The 18,843-nt window shown below is 38.4% G+C and overlaps 2 protein-coding genes across 8 annotated transcripts in view; one reads left to right on the top strand and one right to left on the bottom strand.

The window, feature by feature from the left end:
• Window positions 1-3,137, top strand: part of LOC144071549 (transcription factor SOX-6-like) — a 75,523-nt gene extending 72,386 nt beyond the window's left edge. For all 4 annotated transcript variants that reach the window (XM_077596762.1, XM_077596763.1, XM_077596760.1 and 1 more), the window contains exon 17: window positions 761-3,137. In XM_077596762.1, the coding sequence (XP_077452888.1) occupies window positions 761-1,076 (316 nt within the window). In that variant the 3' untranslated portion in view covers window positions 1,077-3,137. The remainder of the gene's footprint in view (window positions 1-760) is intronic.
• LOC144071551 (ethanolamine kinase 1) overlaps window positions 1-18,843 on the bottom strand; it is a 37,503-nt gene that overhangs the window by 14,281 nt on the left and 4,379 nt on the right. For 2 of the 4 annotated variants that reach the window (XM_077596766.1, XM_077596767.1), the window contains exons 1-8: window positions 17,432-17,638; window positions 16,107-16,360; window positions 15,363-15,497; window positions 13,226-13,374; window positions 12,339-12,422; window positions 11,929-12,089; window positions 10,934-11,007; window positions 7,482-7,577 (exon numbers count right to left, since the gene is read on the bottom strand). In XM_077596766.1, the coding sequence (XP_077452892.1) occupies window positions 7,514-7,577; window positions 10,934-11,007; window positions 11,929-12,089; window positions 12,339-12,422; window positions 13,226-13,374; window positions 15,363-15,497; window positions 16,107-16,360; window positions 17,432-17,557 (1,047 nt within the window). In that variant the 5' untranslated portion in view covers window positions 17,558-17,638 and the 3' untranslated portion in view covers window positions 7,482-7,513. Of the gene's footprint in view, window positions 1-7,127; window positions 7,578-10,933; window positions 11,008-11,928; window positions 12,090-12,338; window positions 12,423-13,225; window positions 13,375-15,362; window positions 15,498-16,106; window positions 16,361-17,431; window positions 17,639-18,843 lie in introns of those variants that run through there. The other 2 variants (XM_077596765.1, XM_077596768.1) reach the window with 2 other exon arrangements.

The following is an 18,843-nucleotide window of genomic DNA, read 5'->3' as shown; positions in this document are numbered from 1 at the left end:
TTTTCAACAAGACCGCTTCTGCTGTTTTTGTTTCAGTATTTCACATAAAAAGTGTCAGAAAGAATGGCGCTAATTGACGATACAGGAGAGAAAAAATTGCAGAACTCACCGCTTGTCTTTGTGAAACAAATCACTTCATTTTGCAGCACTGTCTGTCTTTAGTCCTTTTGTGATCAGGTTTTCTATTTAACTCAGGGGTAGGGAACTTATGGCTCGGGAGCCATATGTGGCTCTTTTGATGGGTGTATATGGTTCTCCGCTAACCTGTGGTAAAATATGGGAACCACTGGTGAGAGACCTGAGTCCCGAACACACCAATGGGAGCGTCACGCCGGCAATGTGGCGCCGACACTATCTCTAGCACCTTTGTAATCATAATTTTTCTTCATTAGACTCTTCTGCATGCACACTCTGATTTATACTCATTGATTAGCAACAGTGAAAAAATGTACTCAAAAGAATTCAGAGACTTTTTTTACTTGTGAAATGATTAATAAATTGCACACATTTCATGTATTTTTACTTTTAAATTCTTAGTTTGGCTCTCTAAGAATAATGTTTGAAAATATGAATTGTTTATGGCTCTCTTCGTCAAAAAGGTTCCCGACCCCTGATTTAACTCATTCATAAATCTATTGGATTTTCCTTGATTGTATTTATTTTGCAAAAAAAAAGTCTCTAGCTGTTGTTTTGATCGTATTGTCCTGCGAGTATGATGCATTCAATGTGTTCACCTAATCATTCCATTTTCCATTGACAGACCTCAGGCTCCCCTTGCCTTGGGCAGCACCCCAGGCGGCATGGGGGTCTACCCAGGCTCCATCACCATGGCGACGGCCGCAACGTCCTCACCTCACCTGACCTCGGACTGCTCCAGCAACTCGGCCAGCCCAGAGCCGGCTGCGCCCGTCATCCAAAGCGTGTACGACTCCGTCAAAGACGTGCCGGCTCTGAACATAGGCGGACATCCCACCAATGGCGACGACGACACAGACATGTTCGAAGACTACGAAGAGGAGCCCAAGTCGGATTACAGCAGTGAGCACGAGACGCAGCAGGACATCAGCGCCGACTAGACTAAATCCATTTTCCTGACTTTTTGGAAGACAACATTAACGACAATAAGCCGGAAAATGCGACAATCCCGGTGTCATGTGACTGCATTGTTGTTGTTTTTGTTTTTGCCACCAACTTGCATGGACTCTTCTGCAGCTATTTGGTCTTAAGTGTTTTAAAAAGGAGTGAGCAGATGGAGTCAATTTTTTTCCAATTTAAGGTTTTGATGATCTTGATGTTTTTATGACTTATTGTATTTTATTTTGGTTTGATTTTCGCTGGTCGGGCCGCTGCCTGTACATAAACTCTGGACTGGCACAACTTGAAATTTCAATTTGAAAGTTTTAATATGAAAAAAGAAAGAACAAAAAAAAATCCTAGCTCTTGTAATCCTATAGTCTTACGTTCATGTCTCAAACAAACAGCACATCCGTTTTATTATTATTTTATGATACTAATGACTTACAAATATACAGTATACATACATCCCATCTCAGGTATGATGTGCCAGATTGTGAATGTGTTTTGTTTTTGTACAATGATAGAGATGTAAAGTGTTTTAACTGTCAGACAAACACGGAGCAAATCCCATATGACACAATATTACTTCCTAATGTTATTGCTACAGATTTTACACAAAATGTGCCAAACTTATTTTCACATTCACTCGCTATGGTGTAGTCTTAACTTCTACAAATGCTGCAAAAAACACACAAAAAAAGTCTTACACGTTAAAACTTCTCGGCTCCAATGTCATCTACCACATTTCCCAGAATTCCTCCAGCCTAAATGCCATTTTGCTATATTTTACAACACTTAAAATTCAAGAAGCATGATGGCATTACTGTAGGATAAGAAAGTTTCTCATCACTGTATTTTCTATTGTGTTTCCATAGGTACGAAAATTGTTTTTTTTGTGTCGTGGTGACTGTAATTGTCTCAACATATGAGAGATCACTTGCCCCAGGCATGCATTGTTTAAAAACAAACCCAAACAAAAAAAAAAAACAGAATATCAGTTCTGGTTCACTTGTTTTTCTACCTGGCATACATTGCTTATAATAATTTATTAACGAAGGCATTTGAGAAGAGTTTTGCTCAATTTTCATTTGAAGACTTTTTCCATGTTCCATGCTGTGATTATTAACATTTTGAAGCATATAATTTTTTAATGTTAAAAAAAATCCCCTCAGTCTTAACTGTAAAGTTTTTTTTTTGAATTATAAAAAAATAAAGCAATTTATCTGGGAATTTCTGGGGGGGGGAAAGGCAATGTCAATATCAAAGTTTTTCCACATTAGTGCTCAAAATGATACATCTCTTGTATTAGAAATTAAAATAGAATAAGGAAAACTGTTTTAATTAACAAGTTATTCCATGTAACGGTTTGGCCAAAACTTAAATGTCAATGCTAGTATATTCAAAAACGCCACAATTTAAAAAAAAAAAAAGTAAGTTTTCTCTTTGGGAAATGTCTATCTTTTCATCGTGAGCAAAAATATTACATTAGAAAACAAATATCTGCATTTGACAGTTACATAGTCTGATTAAAACACCCACATTTGAGCACTTTTGTTTTTTCCCTCTTCTGGTGTGATGTATGTTTTATTTTATTTTTCATTTTCTGCCATTTTGAACTTCCACTTCTACACTCATTACCTCTGTTTTGGGCAATTTTTAAAATGAATCATATTATTTATAGGGGCTTCACAATCTGAATCTGAGCATCCCTCGCAGGACAGGAAAACTCCTGCTCAGCTAAGACATCCTAAGCACTGGATAGAGCTTACAATTTACTTTTCTTTTGTTTTCTAATACTGACTGAGGTGATATTGTTGGTCCCATATTGTAGTCTGGCCAGCAGTTTTTGTTTCTTTTATAAGGCCTCTGTTAAACATCAAGACACACTTTTTTTCCTGTGATGACTATTATTTGTGTTTTAAATGGTGCGTTTTAACATTTCATTGTATTTATTAGCCGGCCGTGGCTCTAAAAAAATGTCAGTACACATCATACTGGTGAGAAAGACAATCAAAGATTTAAAAAAAAGAAGAAATGAAATAAAAACTGCAGATTTGGGATGTCTGTGTATTATTTTGAATTCATGTTTTAACACTTTTGTTTAACCCTTTAATTATAAATAGAAAGTATATTTAACATCTTGGTACTCTTTTTGTTCCAAGGGACCACCATTAAAGGCTCAGTTTTTAACGATTTTCAATTTGATGTCAATTATCAAGAGTTGGATTTCATACAAAATAAAAAGTGTGTCATTGAGGAGAAAAATGCCCTGGGATTGGCTGCCCACCAATTAAGGGTGTAATTAGCTGGGATAGGCTCCAGCACCCCTCATGACCCCTGTGAGGATAATGAATGAATATTATAAAGCCCCTTAGGGCATTGCCAAAAATGATAATTGTAAAATGTGTTAAAATAAGTGATTTATTTGACACTTTGCCATGTGTGACAAATGCTGAAAGGACTAAAAAAATGTCTAAAACAAGTTAGAGTACATTAGCGCGTTGGCATAACAGCGGGGGTCAGCAGCCTTGGTAAGCCTTTGACAATAACGCCCATCTAAACGCAATACCCTTACAAAAGAATGTTTTATTAAATATGAAAAAAAAGCATTTGAGAGCTTTCACTGTGTGCGTTTTGAAAAGCGCCATAAAGGTCTATACTTTTCTTTTAATGCAATTAGAGGAGAATCTACAGCTATTTTTTCCCCTGCAAAATGACGATGGACAAAAGGCCGATTCTTTCGTCTTTCAGGCAAAGTCCTTGGGTCCTTTCAAGTGTGATAGTCTACTAATTAAATATTACATGTGTCAGACGGGGGCAGGTGGGGGGGGGGGGTGCTCATTTTTCTGAAAGTCGTACTGATTGTTCAAATCAAAGATACAGCTGCAGCCTTGGTGAGCGCAACCATATTCCGCAAAGAAAGCCATTGTGGCTGTATTGAAATTCTATTTTGTGGACATAATAAACCAAACTTTAAGCACTATTTTACTGTAAACAATCGCTATTAGTGCTTGTTAGGGATTAAATCCCAAATGGTAAAGTGAAAATGTGACCAAAAATTACTCATTGCTGGCGGAACGAAAGACAACATGCCAAGATGGTGCTGTTCACGCGGGAGCCAGTGGCAGTAGCTCTGTACACTTATGTTTTTCGTGTTTTACAGCCCTTCTATCTTTTTTTAAATTACATTTTAATATTTCTTAATACATTCCTTTTTACTTTACTTTGTACTTTATACTTTTTACTTTAAAGTTTTTACAATTTTCCTTGTTCTGTTAGCCTGGCTTCTGTCGGCTACTTCGTTTTTGGAACCATTCAGCCATGCCTCCGCTGTTACACACATGGGACTAGCTGTTACAATACGCAGCAGAAGGAGCAACACCTCGGTGCCGCCGGAGTTTCGGAGCTGGATAAAAGTGCCGGGAGAAGTGTGGTTCCAGTTTTTGTCCAACTTTACGTCTTTTTGAGTCTATCCGTTTTTGCTACCGAAACCAAGATGGCGCCGTTCAAATGGCAGCCGGTGGCGGTAGCTCCGTCCACTCTTGCTCGTTTTGTGTTTTTGCTGCTTTTCTGTCTTAATGATTTGATTTGGTGATTCTTAATGATTCCATTGACTTTGATTTGCTTTGTACTTTTGCTTTTGCTTTGTTGTTCTGCGGCCTTTGCGACTGTACTGTCTAACTTATAACTTATGGCTTTTCTTGCTACTGTCACAATGAAATTTACCGAATACGGGATGAATAAAGTTATCCAATCCAATCCAAGTAGTTTAGAGAGTCATTTTCTTAACAAGTGGTTTAGAGAGTCATTTTCTTAAAAAATGACCATGAATAGTAAGGCTTTTTTCTTAAAAAATGACCAAGTATAGTAAGGCTTTTTTAAAAATAATGACCATGTATAGTATGGCTTTTTTATAAATAATGACCATGTATAGTAAGACTTTTTTCTTTAAAAATGACCATGAATAGTAAGGCTTTTTTCTTAAAAAATGACCATTGTATAGTAAGACTTTTTCTTAAAAAATGACCATGTATAGTAAGACTTTTTCCTTAAAAATGACTATGTATAGTAAGGCTTTTTTCTTAAAAGAATGACGATGTATAGTAAGGCTTTTTTCTTTAAAAATGACCATGTATCATAAGGCTTTTTTCTTAAAAAATGACCATGTATAATAAGGCTTTTTTTTCTTTAAAATATGACCATGTATAGTAAGGCTTTCTTCTTCAAAAAATGACCATGTATATTAAGGCTTTTTTTCTTCAAAAATTTTCTTCAATTATAGCCAGCCCGTGACAGAAATTATTAAATGATCTTTTTTGGGTAAATAAATCCATATTAAAAGTCTTTATCACTCGTCCTTGTCAAGTATAGCAAGGCTTTTTTCTTTAAAAAATGACCATGTATACTGTATAGTAAGGCTTTTTGCTTTAAAAAATACCATGTATAGTAAGACTTTCTTTAAAAATTACCATTATAGTAAGGCTTTATTCTTAAAAAATGACCATGTATAATAAGGATTTTTTCTTAAAATAATGGCCATGTATAGTAAGGCTTTTTTCTTAAAATAATGGCCATGTAGAGTAAGGCTTTTTTCTTAAAAAATGACTATGTATAGTAAGGTTTAAAAAAAAAAAAAAAAGACTATGTAGAGTAAGGCTTTTTTTCTTAAAAAATTACCATGTATAGTAAGACTTTTTCTTTAAAAATTACCATTATAGTAAGGCTTTTTTCTTAAAAAATGACCATGTATATATTGTATAGTAAGGCTTTTTTCTTAAAATAATGGCCATGTATAGTAAGGCTTTTTTCTTTAAAAAATGACCATGTATAGTAAGGCTTTTTTCTTAAAAAATGGCCATGTATAAATAGTAAGGCTTTTTTCTTAAAATAATGGTCATGTATAGTAAGGCTTTTTTCTTAAAAAATGACCATGTATAGTAAGGCTTTTTTCTTTAAAAAAAAATGACCATGTATAGTAAGGCTTTTTTTCTTTAAAAAATGACCACGTATAGTAAGGCTTTTTTCTTTAAAAAAAAATGACCATGTATAGTAAGGCTTTTTTCTTTAAAAAATGACCACGTATAGTAAGGCTTTTTTTCTTAAAAATGACGATGTATAGTAAGGCTTTTTTTCTGAAAAAAATTACCATGTATAGTAAGGCTTTTCTTTAAAAAATGACCATTTATAGTAAGGTTTTTTTCTTTTAAAAAATGACAATTTTCTTCCTTTAAAAAAGACTGACTATTTTCATTTTAGGTTTTTCTTTTCCTTAAAAAAAGTATTTATAGTAAAGCTTTTATTTTTTTTAAAAAGACCATGTATAGTAAGGCTCGTTTCCTTAAAAAAAGATTATGACTTTTTTTCATTTTAAAAGTATATCATGTATAGTAAAGTTATTATTTGATTTTAAAAAAAACGACCATGTATTTTAAGTTTTTCTTTATAAAAAGAGCATGTATAGTAGGTTTTTCCTTTCTTTAAGAGAATTTATAGTAAAGCTTTTATATTAAAAAAATGACGATGTAAAGTTATGACTATTTTGATTTTGAAAAGTATACTGTATAGTAAAGCTATTTGAAAAAAGAAAGAAAAAAATCATAATTCATGCATGACAGGAGAGGGTTAAAGACTGTCTTGAATGATACAAAATATCAGATATCTGAATTTTATGTTGAATGATGGGATTTGTTTAGAAAGTGTGTAAAATAATGAAAACTTTATTGTCATTTGTTATTCTCTTTTAGAGTTGTTTGTCATTGTGAGAGTGGGAGAGAGAAGTTAAGTGTGATTAAGAGCTTTGTGATGATGTTTAGGCCAACGCAGACATGGCGGGTTTGGAAACAATGTGCTCATGGAAAGAAAGCATCTCATCCGTTTAGCCCAATGATGACTGTTAAATTTGAGAAGCATTGCGGTTTCTTTTCTTTTTTTCTTTTTTTTTATTGGTACCACAGTCGGGACGATTAAACAAACTCCCCAGACACCGTCACAGCGACACATTGAATAAAGATAGTTAGCTAAACCTTTCATTTGAGACCGACAACTTCATGTTGCTGGTTGCTGTCTTTCCATTTATTCATTTTAACAAAATTGGACTTGGGTTAACTGAAAAATACAATTAAGTCATCGGAATGTTTGGAATCATCAAAAAAAAAAAAAGAAAGTTTGGATTTTGCTAATAGATGTGTCAATTGCCGCTGAAGCACCCCAAAACGTCGTGCATTACCACCACTAATACAGGTTGGGTTAACAACTTTTCAGGAGATCCATTTTTCAAAACAATTAACAAAGCCGCGGCTCATAAATACTAGTACAGTGGCGCCTTGAGATAACTGTGACGCGGATTTCAGGAGTTCAAGAAACGAGCCATCGATCGGTAAAAATCTGCAAAAAAAAGTGCTTACCACAAAGGCCATCTTCCTGCCCTCCTTTCATTTTACTTTAATGAAAAATATTCTTCTTTCTTCTGAAAATAGCGGTTGAGTCGTGCCATGGCATATCTATAAAAATAAAAAGAACACATTTAGACATTTTCATCTAGTGTTTGAATAGTACGGTATATATACACATTTTTAAAAAAAATTATAAAAGGGTTCAGCCAAAATGCCCAACTTCCTTTTTCCAAGAATGGAAATTCTGGGGTCACAAAATCAATGAAGTAATTGTCGGGGAAGAATTATTTTCTTTTCATCATTTTTTTGTTTAACTGCGATTATTCAGTTTTTTTTGTGTATCAGTGTATACAGGTGCAGATCATCGTTGTTGTCTTCAGTTTTGTCTACACAGAAGCACCCACGTCATTGCAATACAAATATTTTCGAAATTGTTAGAAGAGCACACGTTATTGATATTGTTCTAGTTTGCAATTTTTAGACCTCATGGTCTTTTTCTAAATACTTTTTATACATTTTTTGTCAATGTTAGCAAGGATGCTCGCAAGGACTGCACTTGTGTTCCCCAATAATAAGGCATCAGGTGAAAATGGAGTCTCATTATCACACATCTCAAAGAATGCCCTCGGCCCATTTTGTTACATGCTTTTTAATTAAAATCGACCTTCTGTGTTAGTGCAGAGATTTCTTTTTTTTTTTTAACCAACTTCACACTTTAAAATGTCTACCGGTAGATTTCACTTTAACAATTAGCTTTTGTTCAGTACTGTACCTATTCAACAATGTTTCTATTCACACATTACTATTTCTGAGGATGTGTGTGTGTGTGTGTGTGTGTGTGTCTGTCTGTGTGTGTGTGTTTGCAAATTTACAGCTCTAGGATGTTATCGCGCTCGACTTTGGAATTTGGGCCCCAGTTTATCAAAAATAATCAATTTTTCTAACTGGGAGTCACATTTTTTTAGGTCAAAAAGCGCAACTTTGTGCTATTTTTTTCGGTACATGCGACACTTTTAGACAAAAATTGCTTAGTTTATTTAAAGCGCCACAAAGATGCAAACATTTTAAGCCTATCTTTTTCCAAGTCAATAGCCAAACGTGGCTAAGAATCGCTAAAAAACCTTCGATTTTGGACACTCGAGTGCATTCTCAAAAATAATATACTGTAATAATGTGATCATTTTCAGTTTTACGAGTTCTTAATTTCAATTCAAGCCGTCACATTCCAAAAGGGAGATGGCAAATACCAATAAAGAATATTGTCTGTGAAAGAAAAATTGCACACCCTTTGAGGTGGAAAAAAAAAGATCTCTAATAGCACATTTTACATTGAAATGAACCTTCAGTTTCAGTGTCCATCACAATCATGTGCTCTTTTATTCAAGCTGACACCTCAAAAAGTGGCGTACTTAACGTGGATCGCGGATGAAACCAAACCCTTTTTTGTCGAGGGAAGAAATGAAAAGCAGCTATTCCTTTTCACAATGTGCTTTTGTGCAAAAATGGACTTGAGTAGCCACAGTGGTGGACCTCCTCCTTGTTCGTTTCCTTTTAACAATGTCTTTGTCAAAATAACAGGTCTGTCTAGCCAGTGGCGCTGCACGTCTATCCTCGCTTGCACGCACACACGCAGTCCACACAAGTGAGCAAAACAAAAAAATGGAGTCAAGACGTTCCTATTGTCACAATGCACATCTGGCTTGTATTAGAGCGCAAGGCCGCACAGACGCCTGTCACTCGTTGTGAAGTCGGCGGAGATTTGGCTCAGAGGGTTAACAGTGGGAGGCAACGCACACACACACTCGCACACATGCACGTTTCCATAACTTTAGACAACATTTACATTTATTCGCATTGGCTTCACGGATACTTAGCCCCAACTTTGAGTGTGACCTTGGCCCTTTAGCTATCCTTTTAAAGTACTTTGAGGTACTAGAGTGCATCCATGTGTTAAATGTGTGACACATGAACACACATATAGTGAGGTACTGGGACAATAAACTATTGTGGAGTAACTACACATGCGTTTACTGAAGCTCTGCCATTAGAGACACTTGAGCCACGAAACCTATGAACTGATGCTGACTGGGCATAATGTAAAAATGGAGTTGCACAACTTTGGAAGCATCTACATATCAGTCGACTAGAGTTGTAGTCATGAACAAAGATACTGTCACCTCATAACACATGATTTTAGGACAACTGGGTGGGAAAAAACGATGTTTAAATTGCTAGATTATAGTGAAGTGACCACATACCAGCAGATTATGGAGCAGCAACCCATGGTATTTTTTTCCAATTGGCTTGCCATAATACCAAATATTGGAAAGCACACAAAGCAAAAATAAATAATAGTGTAAAAAAAAAAAATCAACCAAGCGACAGATGATAAATCAGAAAAATCGTAAGTTGGGGAAGGAATAGCTGCATGTGTATTTGGGTTTAGGGGGCAGGGAGGGTAGCACGCTCTCCATCCTGTCAATTTCCCGTCTTGCTTGGCAACTGCTAGCACTGAAATGAAGGTAACCCAACCCGAGGACTGAGCACTCACTCGGGGGCAAGCGGGGAGCAGACGACCCCGCCAGTGTTAGTGGTGGTGGGGTTCGAGAGATGCAAACGCGAGAGTGACGGCCGGTTGGGAACAATAGCGCCACTGTGCCTCAGCTCCACTCTGGATCACATTTCCTCTCGGGGTCTACTTCCAAATGAGGCAAGGGCGCTGCTGTTGATCTCCCAGGCGGCTAACTGGGGGGAGGCGGCCTAGTGTCAATAGCGATTTGGATCATTAAAGTAGCTCATGCGGGTCAGATGAAAAGTTATTGGGAGGGATTTTTTTTATAGCTCTAGTACAAATTTGATGGCGCATTAGGATAATATGCTGCATTTATCTTTATATCTTTTGCGCAGATCCAGCCAAACGGGAAGCAAACTTGGGCCCTTTCAAACTGCCACTTTTTACGGTCAATGTCAAAGGGTCTTTAGATCTTTTACAAGTCTACCATTAAGAACTCTAAAAATTCATTTTTCTCTCATTAATGATGTTTGAAGAAAATTGCAAAGCATGCAAAGTCTGAAGAATGTACGACGAGTCTCGCCACCGTAAGATCGACTGTTATCTGACACAATAGTTCTTTAGTGTATGCACGGATATAGTAATTTAGAGTCGGAAACCTGTTGTTACAGGAAGAGCAAGCATAAGAAAAATGCGAGAAGTATCAGCAGGATTTTGGCACTATTTCTTTCTTTTACAGAGTGACATGGCATATGGCAACCAAATATTTAGATGTTATCAGTGTCTGGTGCGATGTATTTTATAGTAATCAGACTAAGGGCAAAAGCTCTCTTAGTGTCTGTGGTTTATAGTAGTCCCCCGTTTTTCTTTTTTCACGGAATTTGTGGTACAGCGCGAAAAATGGGGGATCACTACGTTAGTGTACTGGTAAAAAAGTAAAGAAAGGACAAACCTCCGGAAGTCGAAATCAATTGAAGAGTAGAAAGACTGTAGGACGGCCCACAAACCCCAGAAGAAGTTGGATGCCTGGTTGGAGAAAAGTTTGTTAGTCAGCTGTCAATTATTGAAAGGTTGTCCGTTTATTTTTGTTTTTGTGTAGTTTGTGTCTTTTTCAAAAGTGTGTCTTGCAATTTCTTCAAAGCAGGAAAATTCTATGATTTAAGAGGACAAAGTGAATCAGAATAGTACGCAGTATCGTAGTCTCCTAGTTTGAACCCATTTCTTCCTAGTTGGTCACAAAATGATTTCCATTTTTCTCTCTGCTTTATTCTCAAAAGGTCCACATCATTTGCAAATGTCCCTCTCATGTCATTTCTAGGTGATAACAGCATGTTCAAGTCTGATGGTCCAGTAAGTATGACAATTACATGCAAAATGTAAAGTCATTTCACTCCCATTTTTCATTCTGTCGCTTTCCAATCAACTCACCATGTCTCCATCTCACTCCCAGTTGTACTAGGTCACATTTTTCAGACATCCACACAATTTCACAGTCTCAAACTGGAAGTTTTGTTGTGTGGGAAGTAGTCCTGAATGATATCCCGTTTGAACCGCGACATTACAAATCGCAATACTCACAGTACGGGATGTGCGATACACTTAAAATATTAGAGGTCATTGTTCCTGAGACATAGCTCCTGCTTTAATGAGCGCTTTAGTCTCTCTCTCTGCAGACAACAAGTTCTCAGCTGCCTCCCTCACAACTCGATGACAATTGCCCTAAACTCAGGTCAGGATTTCAAACTAGGTTTTCAATTTGGCATGTTTAGTTTTAATGTTACAAAAGTGTCAATGTTCATTGCCTTTTATGTTCACATTCATTGGACATTTTGAAAAAAACTTCAATTCTTAATGTCACAATATTTAATAACATATTACACCCCCCAAAAATTGCAATGTCAGTTTTTTTCCAATATCGTACAGCCCAAATGTGAAATTGTCTCTCACCAAGGAGAACTTGCAGACTTGCACGTAGAGTTGCGTCACCTCGTCCCGGCTGACGACAACTTCTTGCCCAGTGCAGTTTTTGTAGCTGAGCAGGTAGGCCTCCAACCAGTCCTTTTGAAGATGCTTGCTCGGGTAGCGACTGTAGTCCAAATCCTGCACTCCTTTCAAGGGACAAACAAATTGGTTTGAGCAAAGGAGTTCCACATTTTTAAGAAATTTTGTGCAGAAAATGATGGGACAAACTCCAATCAAAGTCTTTACTTTTTGTTTATAAAAATATTTGACAGTTGGTCTCCTTTTATTATCAAAACCATGGCTGAATACCATTCAGCTCGTAGAAATGCAGGTTCTCAAACCTGAAAAATCTACAGAAGCAATTATAAATTGATTATATCAGACATCAAACCTACCTGCAAACTCATTGAAATGATTGCCAAGGTCAAACGCCTGGTAGTTGTACTCAGCGTACTCGTAGTCAATGAACTTCACCGTCCCTGAAGGATAGAAAATTGGAAGGAGATGCAGTTGCCGTGGAAACAAAACATATATATACATTCATTCATTTTCCAAACCGCTTATCGTCACAAGGGTCACGGTGGTTGCTGGAGCCTATCCCAGTTAACTTCGGGAAGCAGGCGGGTGACATCCTGCATTGGTCGCCAGCCAATTGCAGGACACAAGAAGATGGACATCCTCACACATACATCTATGCAATTTTTTTTACTGAACTGATGAAAGAATCCACTTTTTTAACAATCCTATGGAACACACTGTGACCGGACGTTTTGTCGAAAGATGTTTGGTCCCCGGACGTTTGGTCGACCGGACGTTTGGTCCCCAGACGTTTGGTCGACCGGACGTTTGGTCGACCGGACGTTTGGTTGACCGGACGTTTGGTAGAACGGACGTTTGGTCGCCGGGTTCGCTCGCTGTCAAATTATGACAGAGTTTACTGTTGATATTTTGATATTAGATATTTAGATATTAAACTCACTCTCTCTCTCTCATGGTTATAATTTTGAGAGCTGGTTTCAACAGTAATAACCCGCTCGACCAAACGTCCGGGGACCAAACGTCTTTCGACGAAACGTCCGAGTACCGAACAAACAGTCAAAGTGTGCGGTTTTGATTGCTTTACCATCTTTTTCCCCCCACATAAAGCCACCATAGTGTTTTAATATTGTCAGCAGTATCCATGCAGGTTAATTATAAGCGAAAGCTGGCGCCCAGCGACATGCCCACATGTAAAAATAATTCATACAGCGTCCCAGAAAGTGCAGCCCCCAAGGCGGCTCACCACGCTCGCGGTCGTGAATTATGTTTTTGGTCAGGAGGTCATTGTGACACAACACGGTGGGCGAGCCCAATGTTGAAAGGTGTCGCTCCAGTGATTCGGCCTCCGTCGACAACCTCGCCAAGCTGGGCAACTGTGGGGCGGATGCAGAACTGCAGGACGACACAAACCGCAGAAAATGAGTTGGGTTGAAAATCTTGCTTTGCCTTATTGGCACAAATGTTTCTCGGTACCCGGGACATTTTTAATTTAGACGTGTGGGCAGCATCGCGTGTTCGATGTGAAAAGCTGTCCTCACAACAACTTGAAAATGAGCTTTTGGGAACCGTGGCACAGCGGTACAAAGTGGGGTAGGATATGTTTAAAAAATTCAGCCCTTAAAGTCAGTTTCTCTTAGCGGTTTGACATTCAGTAGGCGTGTCGAACACGAGTAGAACTGTGAAAAAGTCAAGAAGCCACGCTCAGAAAGGTACAGAATGATGGGCCCTTTTCAATCGGAGGTCCCTGGGCCAAAGCCCACCTCCAAACGTGGAAAAAATAGCCCTGTGACAAAGCCGCCTAAGTCGCAAATCACCACTAATACACCAACATTGAATCATATGGTTGAATTCTCAATTCAAAAAGGAAGAATTTGTTGATTTTAAAGATCTTATCTTCTTTAGAACACCAATTTTGGGCATCCTTCTGTATGGCTTTATTACTAAAAATCCACATTTAAAGCAATGGCGGGGTTCGTTCAGTTCCAGTCGATCACCTGTGTTAACCGCAATCCCGACGTTATAAACCCGCCTGATTCCCTTTCAGCTCAAGTGCGTCGATTACGCAAATCTTTTGAACCCACCGCCATCTTCTTGGGCAGCATGCACGCGTCCGCCTCCTGCTCATTAGCAGGAGTTTCCTCCGTTTCTCAATGCAACTTATTTACATATGACTCCGACACCACGTTGCCTTTTCTTTGCACTCTTGTGTGCCTGCGCCAGCGCATGCCAGGGACCCAGCGGGAGGCCTTTTTCGCATGCACTCTTGCCCTCCGTGTGCACGTGTGTGTGCGTGTTGCAGCTGCAATCCGCCTATCTATGCGCAGCGGGTGGTGCCGAGGCTGAAGACCTCCTCTGCAGGTGCACCATCTTCCTGCTCTTTCTTTGGACGTTTCCTCTGAAGATCACATTCACGCTCAAGAGTACAAAAGTGCCTCTGATGCCTCTCCTTGCACAGACTAATGAATACACACACACGCGAGCACACACATTAACACGCACAGCGCTCATAGTGGTTTGTTATGTCTCAGTATAGCAGCATCTATCGGGCCCTATGAGAGGCGCAACATGGCTGAGGAGTAGCCACGTGCAGGGGTATTACAGTCCTCTAATTGCACCACTTTTGTAGCATTTGCCTTACTCAAACAGAGGACGATTGAGAATTTACTCCTACAAAATTAACCAAGCGACAGCATTTAACCCCCCCCAAAAAACATACAAGTGGTTGCACTTGAATGTCAAGGTACCTGTTTTTTGTTGTGGAGCTATGCTATTCCAAAGAACGGATTGGAGCGACAGTTATTTGAGTCAGAAAATACGACAAATATTTACGTAATTAAAATGACCAAAAAACAAATAGCCAATAAAATGAGTGAAAGAATGTATCCCCGACTGAGTGATTTAATATTGTTTCACTTTAACAGCAAAAAATGTTAAGTATTAAATTGACTGCATATTTTTGTTTTAAAAAACAACAACATTTTGCTAAGGAAGCTGTTTTATAATAAAAAATGGTTATGAAGTCATTTTAGTAAATAACTCAACTGGCAAAAAAAAAATCATGAGTTTTATAATTTTGGATTTTACCAGGTTTTCATGGCGCCTCAGTTTTGGAGAACATCACATCCTTTTTTATTTTAAAAGCTTCTATTCCAATGCAAAACCGCAAGGAACAAAAACTTTGTCGAACCACTAGACACAGTTACTCCCATGCTAACTTGACATGTACATTTCACCTGCCTGGTGAAGCTCTTTCCATTCTCCAACTGACATAACCTGTCTTTATTCTTGGCCCTTCTGTGTAAATGTTATTATGGTAGCCATCATTGATGTTTTTCACTGGTCAAATCTAAAAATGACATTGTGAGAGGATGCTTTATTACCTCTGTCCGTCGAGTTTGCCGCTGTTCTCAAGGAGCGTGAGAAGACGAGACAGCTTGAGCCACAGGAGACGCTCGGGCGGGTGAACGTTCGGCGGACGAATAGAATGGATTCTCGCCATCTCTGCCGCAATTAATCTGTGGGGGAGTGGAACAGGCATTTTTCTCGCCGTATCTCTTTCTCTGCAGTGACGTTTTGTGTCTGTCAACGTTGCTAAACATGAATTCATGACTCAATGGATTTCTTGCCTTAAGCATTCCAGAAGTCATAATGAAATTTTCATGGACATAAATACATTGCACAACACCTCAGTTGAGTAACCGTTCAAAGTACCAGCAGGCATATTTTGCTTAAGTGCTAAACTTTTTAATTCCCTCCCACACACCAACAAAAGAAACTTGAACTTATTAGAACACTGATTGAAGTTTTCTTAGCTTACCTGTTCCTACCTGCTCAATGTCAAGAAATCAGAGAGTGACGAAACATCATGCCCATCCGTCCCTTTTTTTATTCTTGCTTCGAGCTATTTAGTCCCGTAATGTTGACTCATAAAACAATACATACTTCTAAAGAGAAATAGGTTTTATACTTCAAGTAATTATCATTGGCTACTTTAATGTTGTTACTCATACTGCAGTTTATGTAACTAGTTTTTCTACTAGTTGGCCTGCGTTATTGCCAGCAACACTACATCTACATTTCTTTTGTTTTATACCAAAAAAAAATTGGGGTGAAATTGTTCTGACCTATAGATTGAGGGCTGGTAAAGCAGTCTGTCCTCCAACACGTGTCCTGGGACAAACTGGTAACAGATGCCGTTTTGAAAAGTGCAGTAGATCTGCGGGCCGCAGCTGTGAGCGTGGAGCAGCCTGAAGATTTCCACTTCTCGCTGGCGGTCCACAAAGAGCTCAGTCTGGTGGCCGTAGACTCGCACCAACAAGCATTCGGACTCATCCACGGAGCAGCCCAGCAGATGGTTTGTGATGCCTTCGGTGAATGCCTGCGACCAAACAAACAAGTCAGAATTCTCCCTCATCTAACCCTAGCACCCGCTCTAAGTCAGGGGGATAGCCTCCAGGTCCACAGGCGACCCTTATGAGGATAAGCGGTTCGGAAAATGAATAAATTAATAATTTTGTCATTAAAGAATGAGTTTTTTCCCCAAAAAACGCAGTTTCTTTATAGTATCTGGATTGATTGATACCACACTATTTGATCTAGGCATCAGGAGCCGAATAATAGTATCAGTTTAACACTAGTCATAACATCCATAGGACAAGAATGTTATTGATTTTAATCCATAAAACAAAAGTGGATAGTTTTTATGCTTCATGTATTTACCCTGAATTAGGCGCACTGACAAAAAAATAATCCTGACATAAAAAAAAAAAACCTGGCAAGGTTGAAGGAGTTTCAGTGAAAACAGCAAAGAGCCCTGTTGCAAGCACTAAAGACACCATTTCAACCCTTGAGGTTTCTGACATCATTGAAAATGAATAGGGCACAGTCAAAGCTCCACATCGTAGTGCCTGCAGACATGACACATGACACAGTGTCCACACCGCTCACACTTTCGTATTCTTAGCAGAAGTCCCAGAGCAGGTATCACTCATACGTGATCAACACTCTCGCCCAAATAAATCAAAGCACAATACGTGATTTAGGGCTACATGCGGTCTGGGTGTGTACTTTAGCGGACCTACTGCAGATGAAGAGGTCAGCCGGATGATGTGATGTCACCTAACAAACATAAACTCTATCTCAGACTCTGATTGAACCAACATGGCGACACAGTGAGTTTCTGGGCCTCCGCACCGCCAACCTTGTGTGCTTGTCCTTTGTCTTTACGAACCACCTTACTGTGTGCAGACAATAAATAAATTCATGCCATAGAGCAATTCTAATTTGTCAAGTGAAACTCAGCGTAGTAAACATGGATGTGGCATGATGTAGCAAAGAAGTCATCTCCACAAACGGGAGCTTCGGACACAGACTGGTTAAGAATAACTAAGTTGTCAACACAGACGCACACAACATTGTGTTAAAGTACTGGAAAGTCGGGCAAACTGGCCTTCATGCGGACATCTTGTTGACTCCAGTGAGGCCTCAGCTTTTTGAGGAGCACCAGAACAGATGCGCTTGGTTCACTTTCGTCCACGTGGACGTCCATGTGGAGAAGTTCAGCGCTCCTCTTCATTTCCACGTCTGATCAATGGACACTTTCTACTCGTCCATAAGTGCGTCCATAACTGCGTCCAAGCTGCGCCCGTCCACTGAACCAACAATCTAGTGTACTGTCAGAGGCCAATGTTCTCCTTATCCATAGTAGTACACGTTTACTGATTAACAAACATCCCTGGAGTACCCTGAACACTGTGCTGATTATTGGAAGATTTGAAATAACTGGAAGAAAGGGCCACTTTATATACATAAACACATTAAATACACACACAAGACTACTGCTGAAATGGATAGTATCATATTTTTGGGGCAAGTGTGCCCCAACTAATTCATGTAAAGCTGAATCCAGTGACTATATAAACAAAGTGTATTTTATAAATTATTTAACCGAGATGTTTGCTCTTTTCATGCTTTACAGCAATTGCTCCAAATACTTAACAAGCTCGCCATCAAAGAATGTCTACATTAAATATGCACGTCATGTTTCATTTTAGTTTGTGTATTTTGAAATAAATGTGTTACACGCGTAGACTGCCATCGTTATGAAAACGGAGACGAGAAAGCTGATAGACGAGTGTACTTTTTAAGGTCTTTGATCCTCGGGATGAATCATTGACAATGGGACCACTCCCCGGGGGAAAACTAAAAGGTTACAGAAGCATTTGTTTCTCTTTTGAAGCAATGCTGGGTTTTACACTGTCTTGATTTGGTTATATGTTAGCATAAACGTGTGGTGGGTTGCGGATGATTATTTTTTTTTATAAAAAGCATTATCTTGCAATGGTTTACAGTGATATGAAAACACCTGCTGTATGGAAATGTTGAGCTTTGCAAATTCATTGTTTAAAATAAGATTTTATATTTCAACTTGACCCACCAATCTTGTTTTTTATTTAAAATTGTTTTTAAAAGTTTTTAACATTGTAATTTGAAAATATAACATGGAAAAATATTAGTTTTTTAAAATCTAATTTCATCTTATTTTATAGTATGAAAAACAAACAAATCTTTGGGCTCACCATAATTTCAGTAGGACACAAAGCCGACTTTGGTTAAACAAGAACATTTCTTTGAGGCCGAGTTACGCAGTTCTTTAATAATGGTTTTAATTTTTTTTATGGAGTCAAGCACAATCTACACTATCAGGGCCTTTCATTTATCAAGGAAAAAGTCATTTTGAGCATCCATACAGTATATTTATATTTCCGCTCTGATCACCTATAGAATAGAAAGCCATTGGCATTGTAAGGTGCAGATCCAACGATATTTAAATGTGTATGGCCGCCACACCCTGTGAGGCCC

This window comes from Stigmatopora argus, chromosome 3, assembly GCF_051989625.1.
Source record: "Stigmatopora argus isolate UIUO_Sarg chromosome 3, RoL_Sarg_1.0, whole genome shotgun sequence".
In the NCBI taxonomy this organism is placed as follows: domain Eukaryota; kingdom Metazoa; phylum Chordata; class Actinopteri; order Syngnathiformes; family Syngnathidae; genus Stigmatopora; species Stigmatopora argus.
Note: the sequence above shows the minus strand (reverse complement) of the source record. Positions and strands in the feature narration are given on the sequence as shown.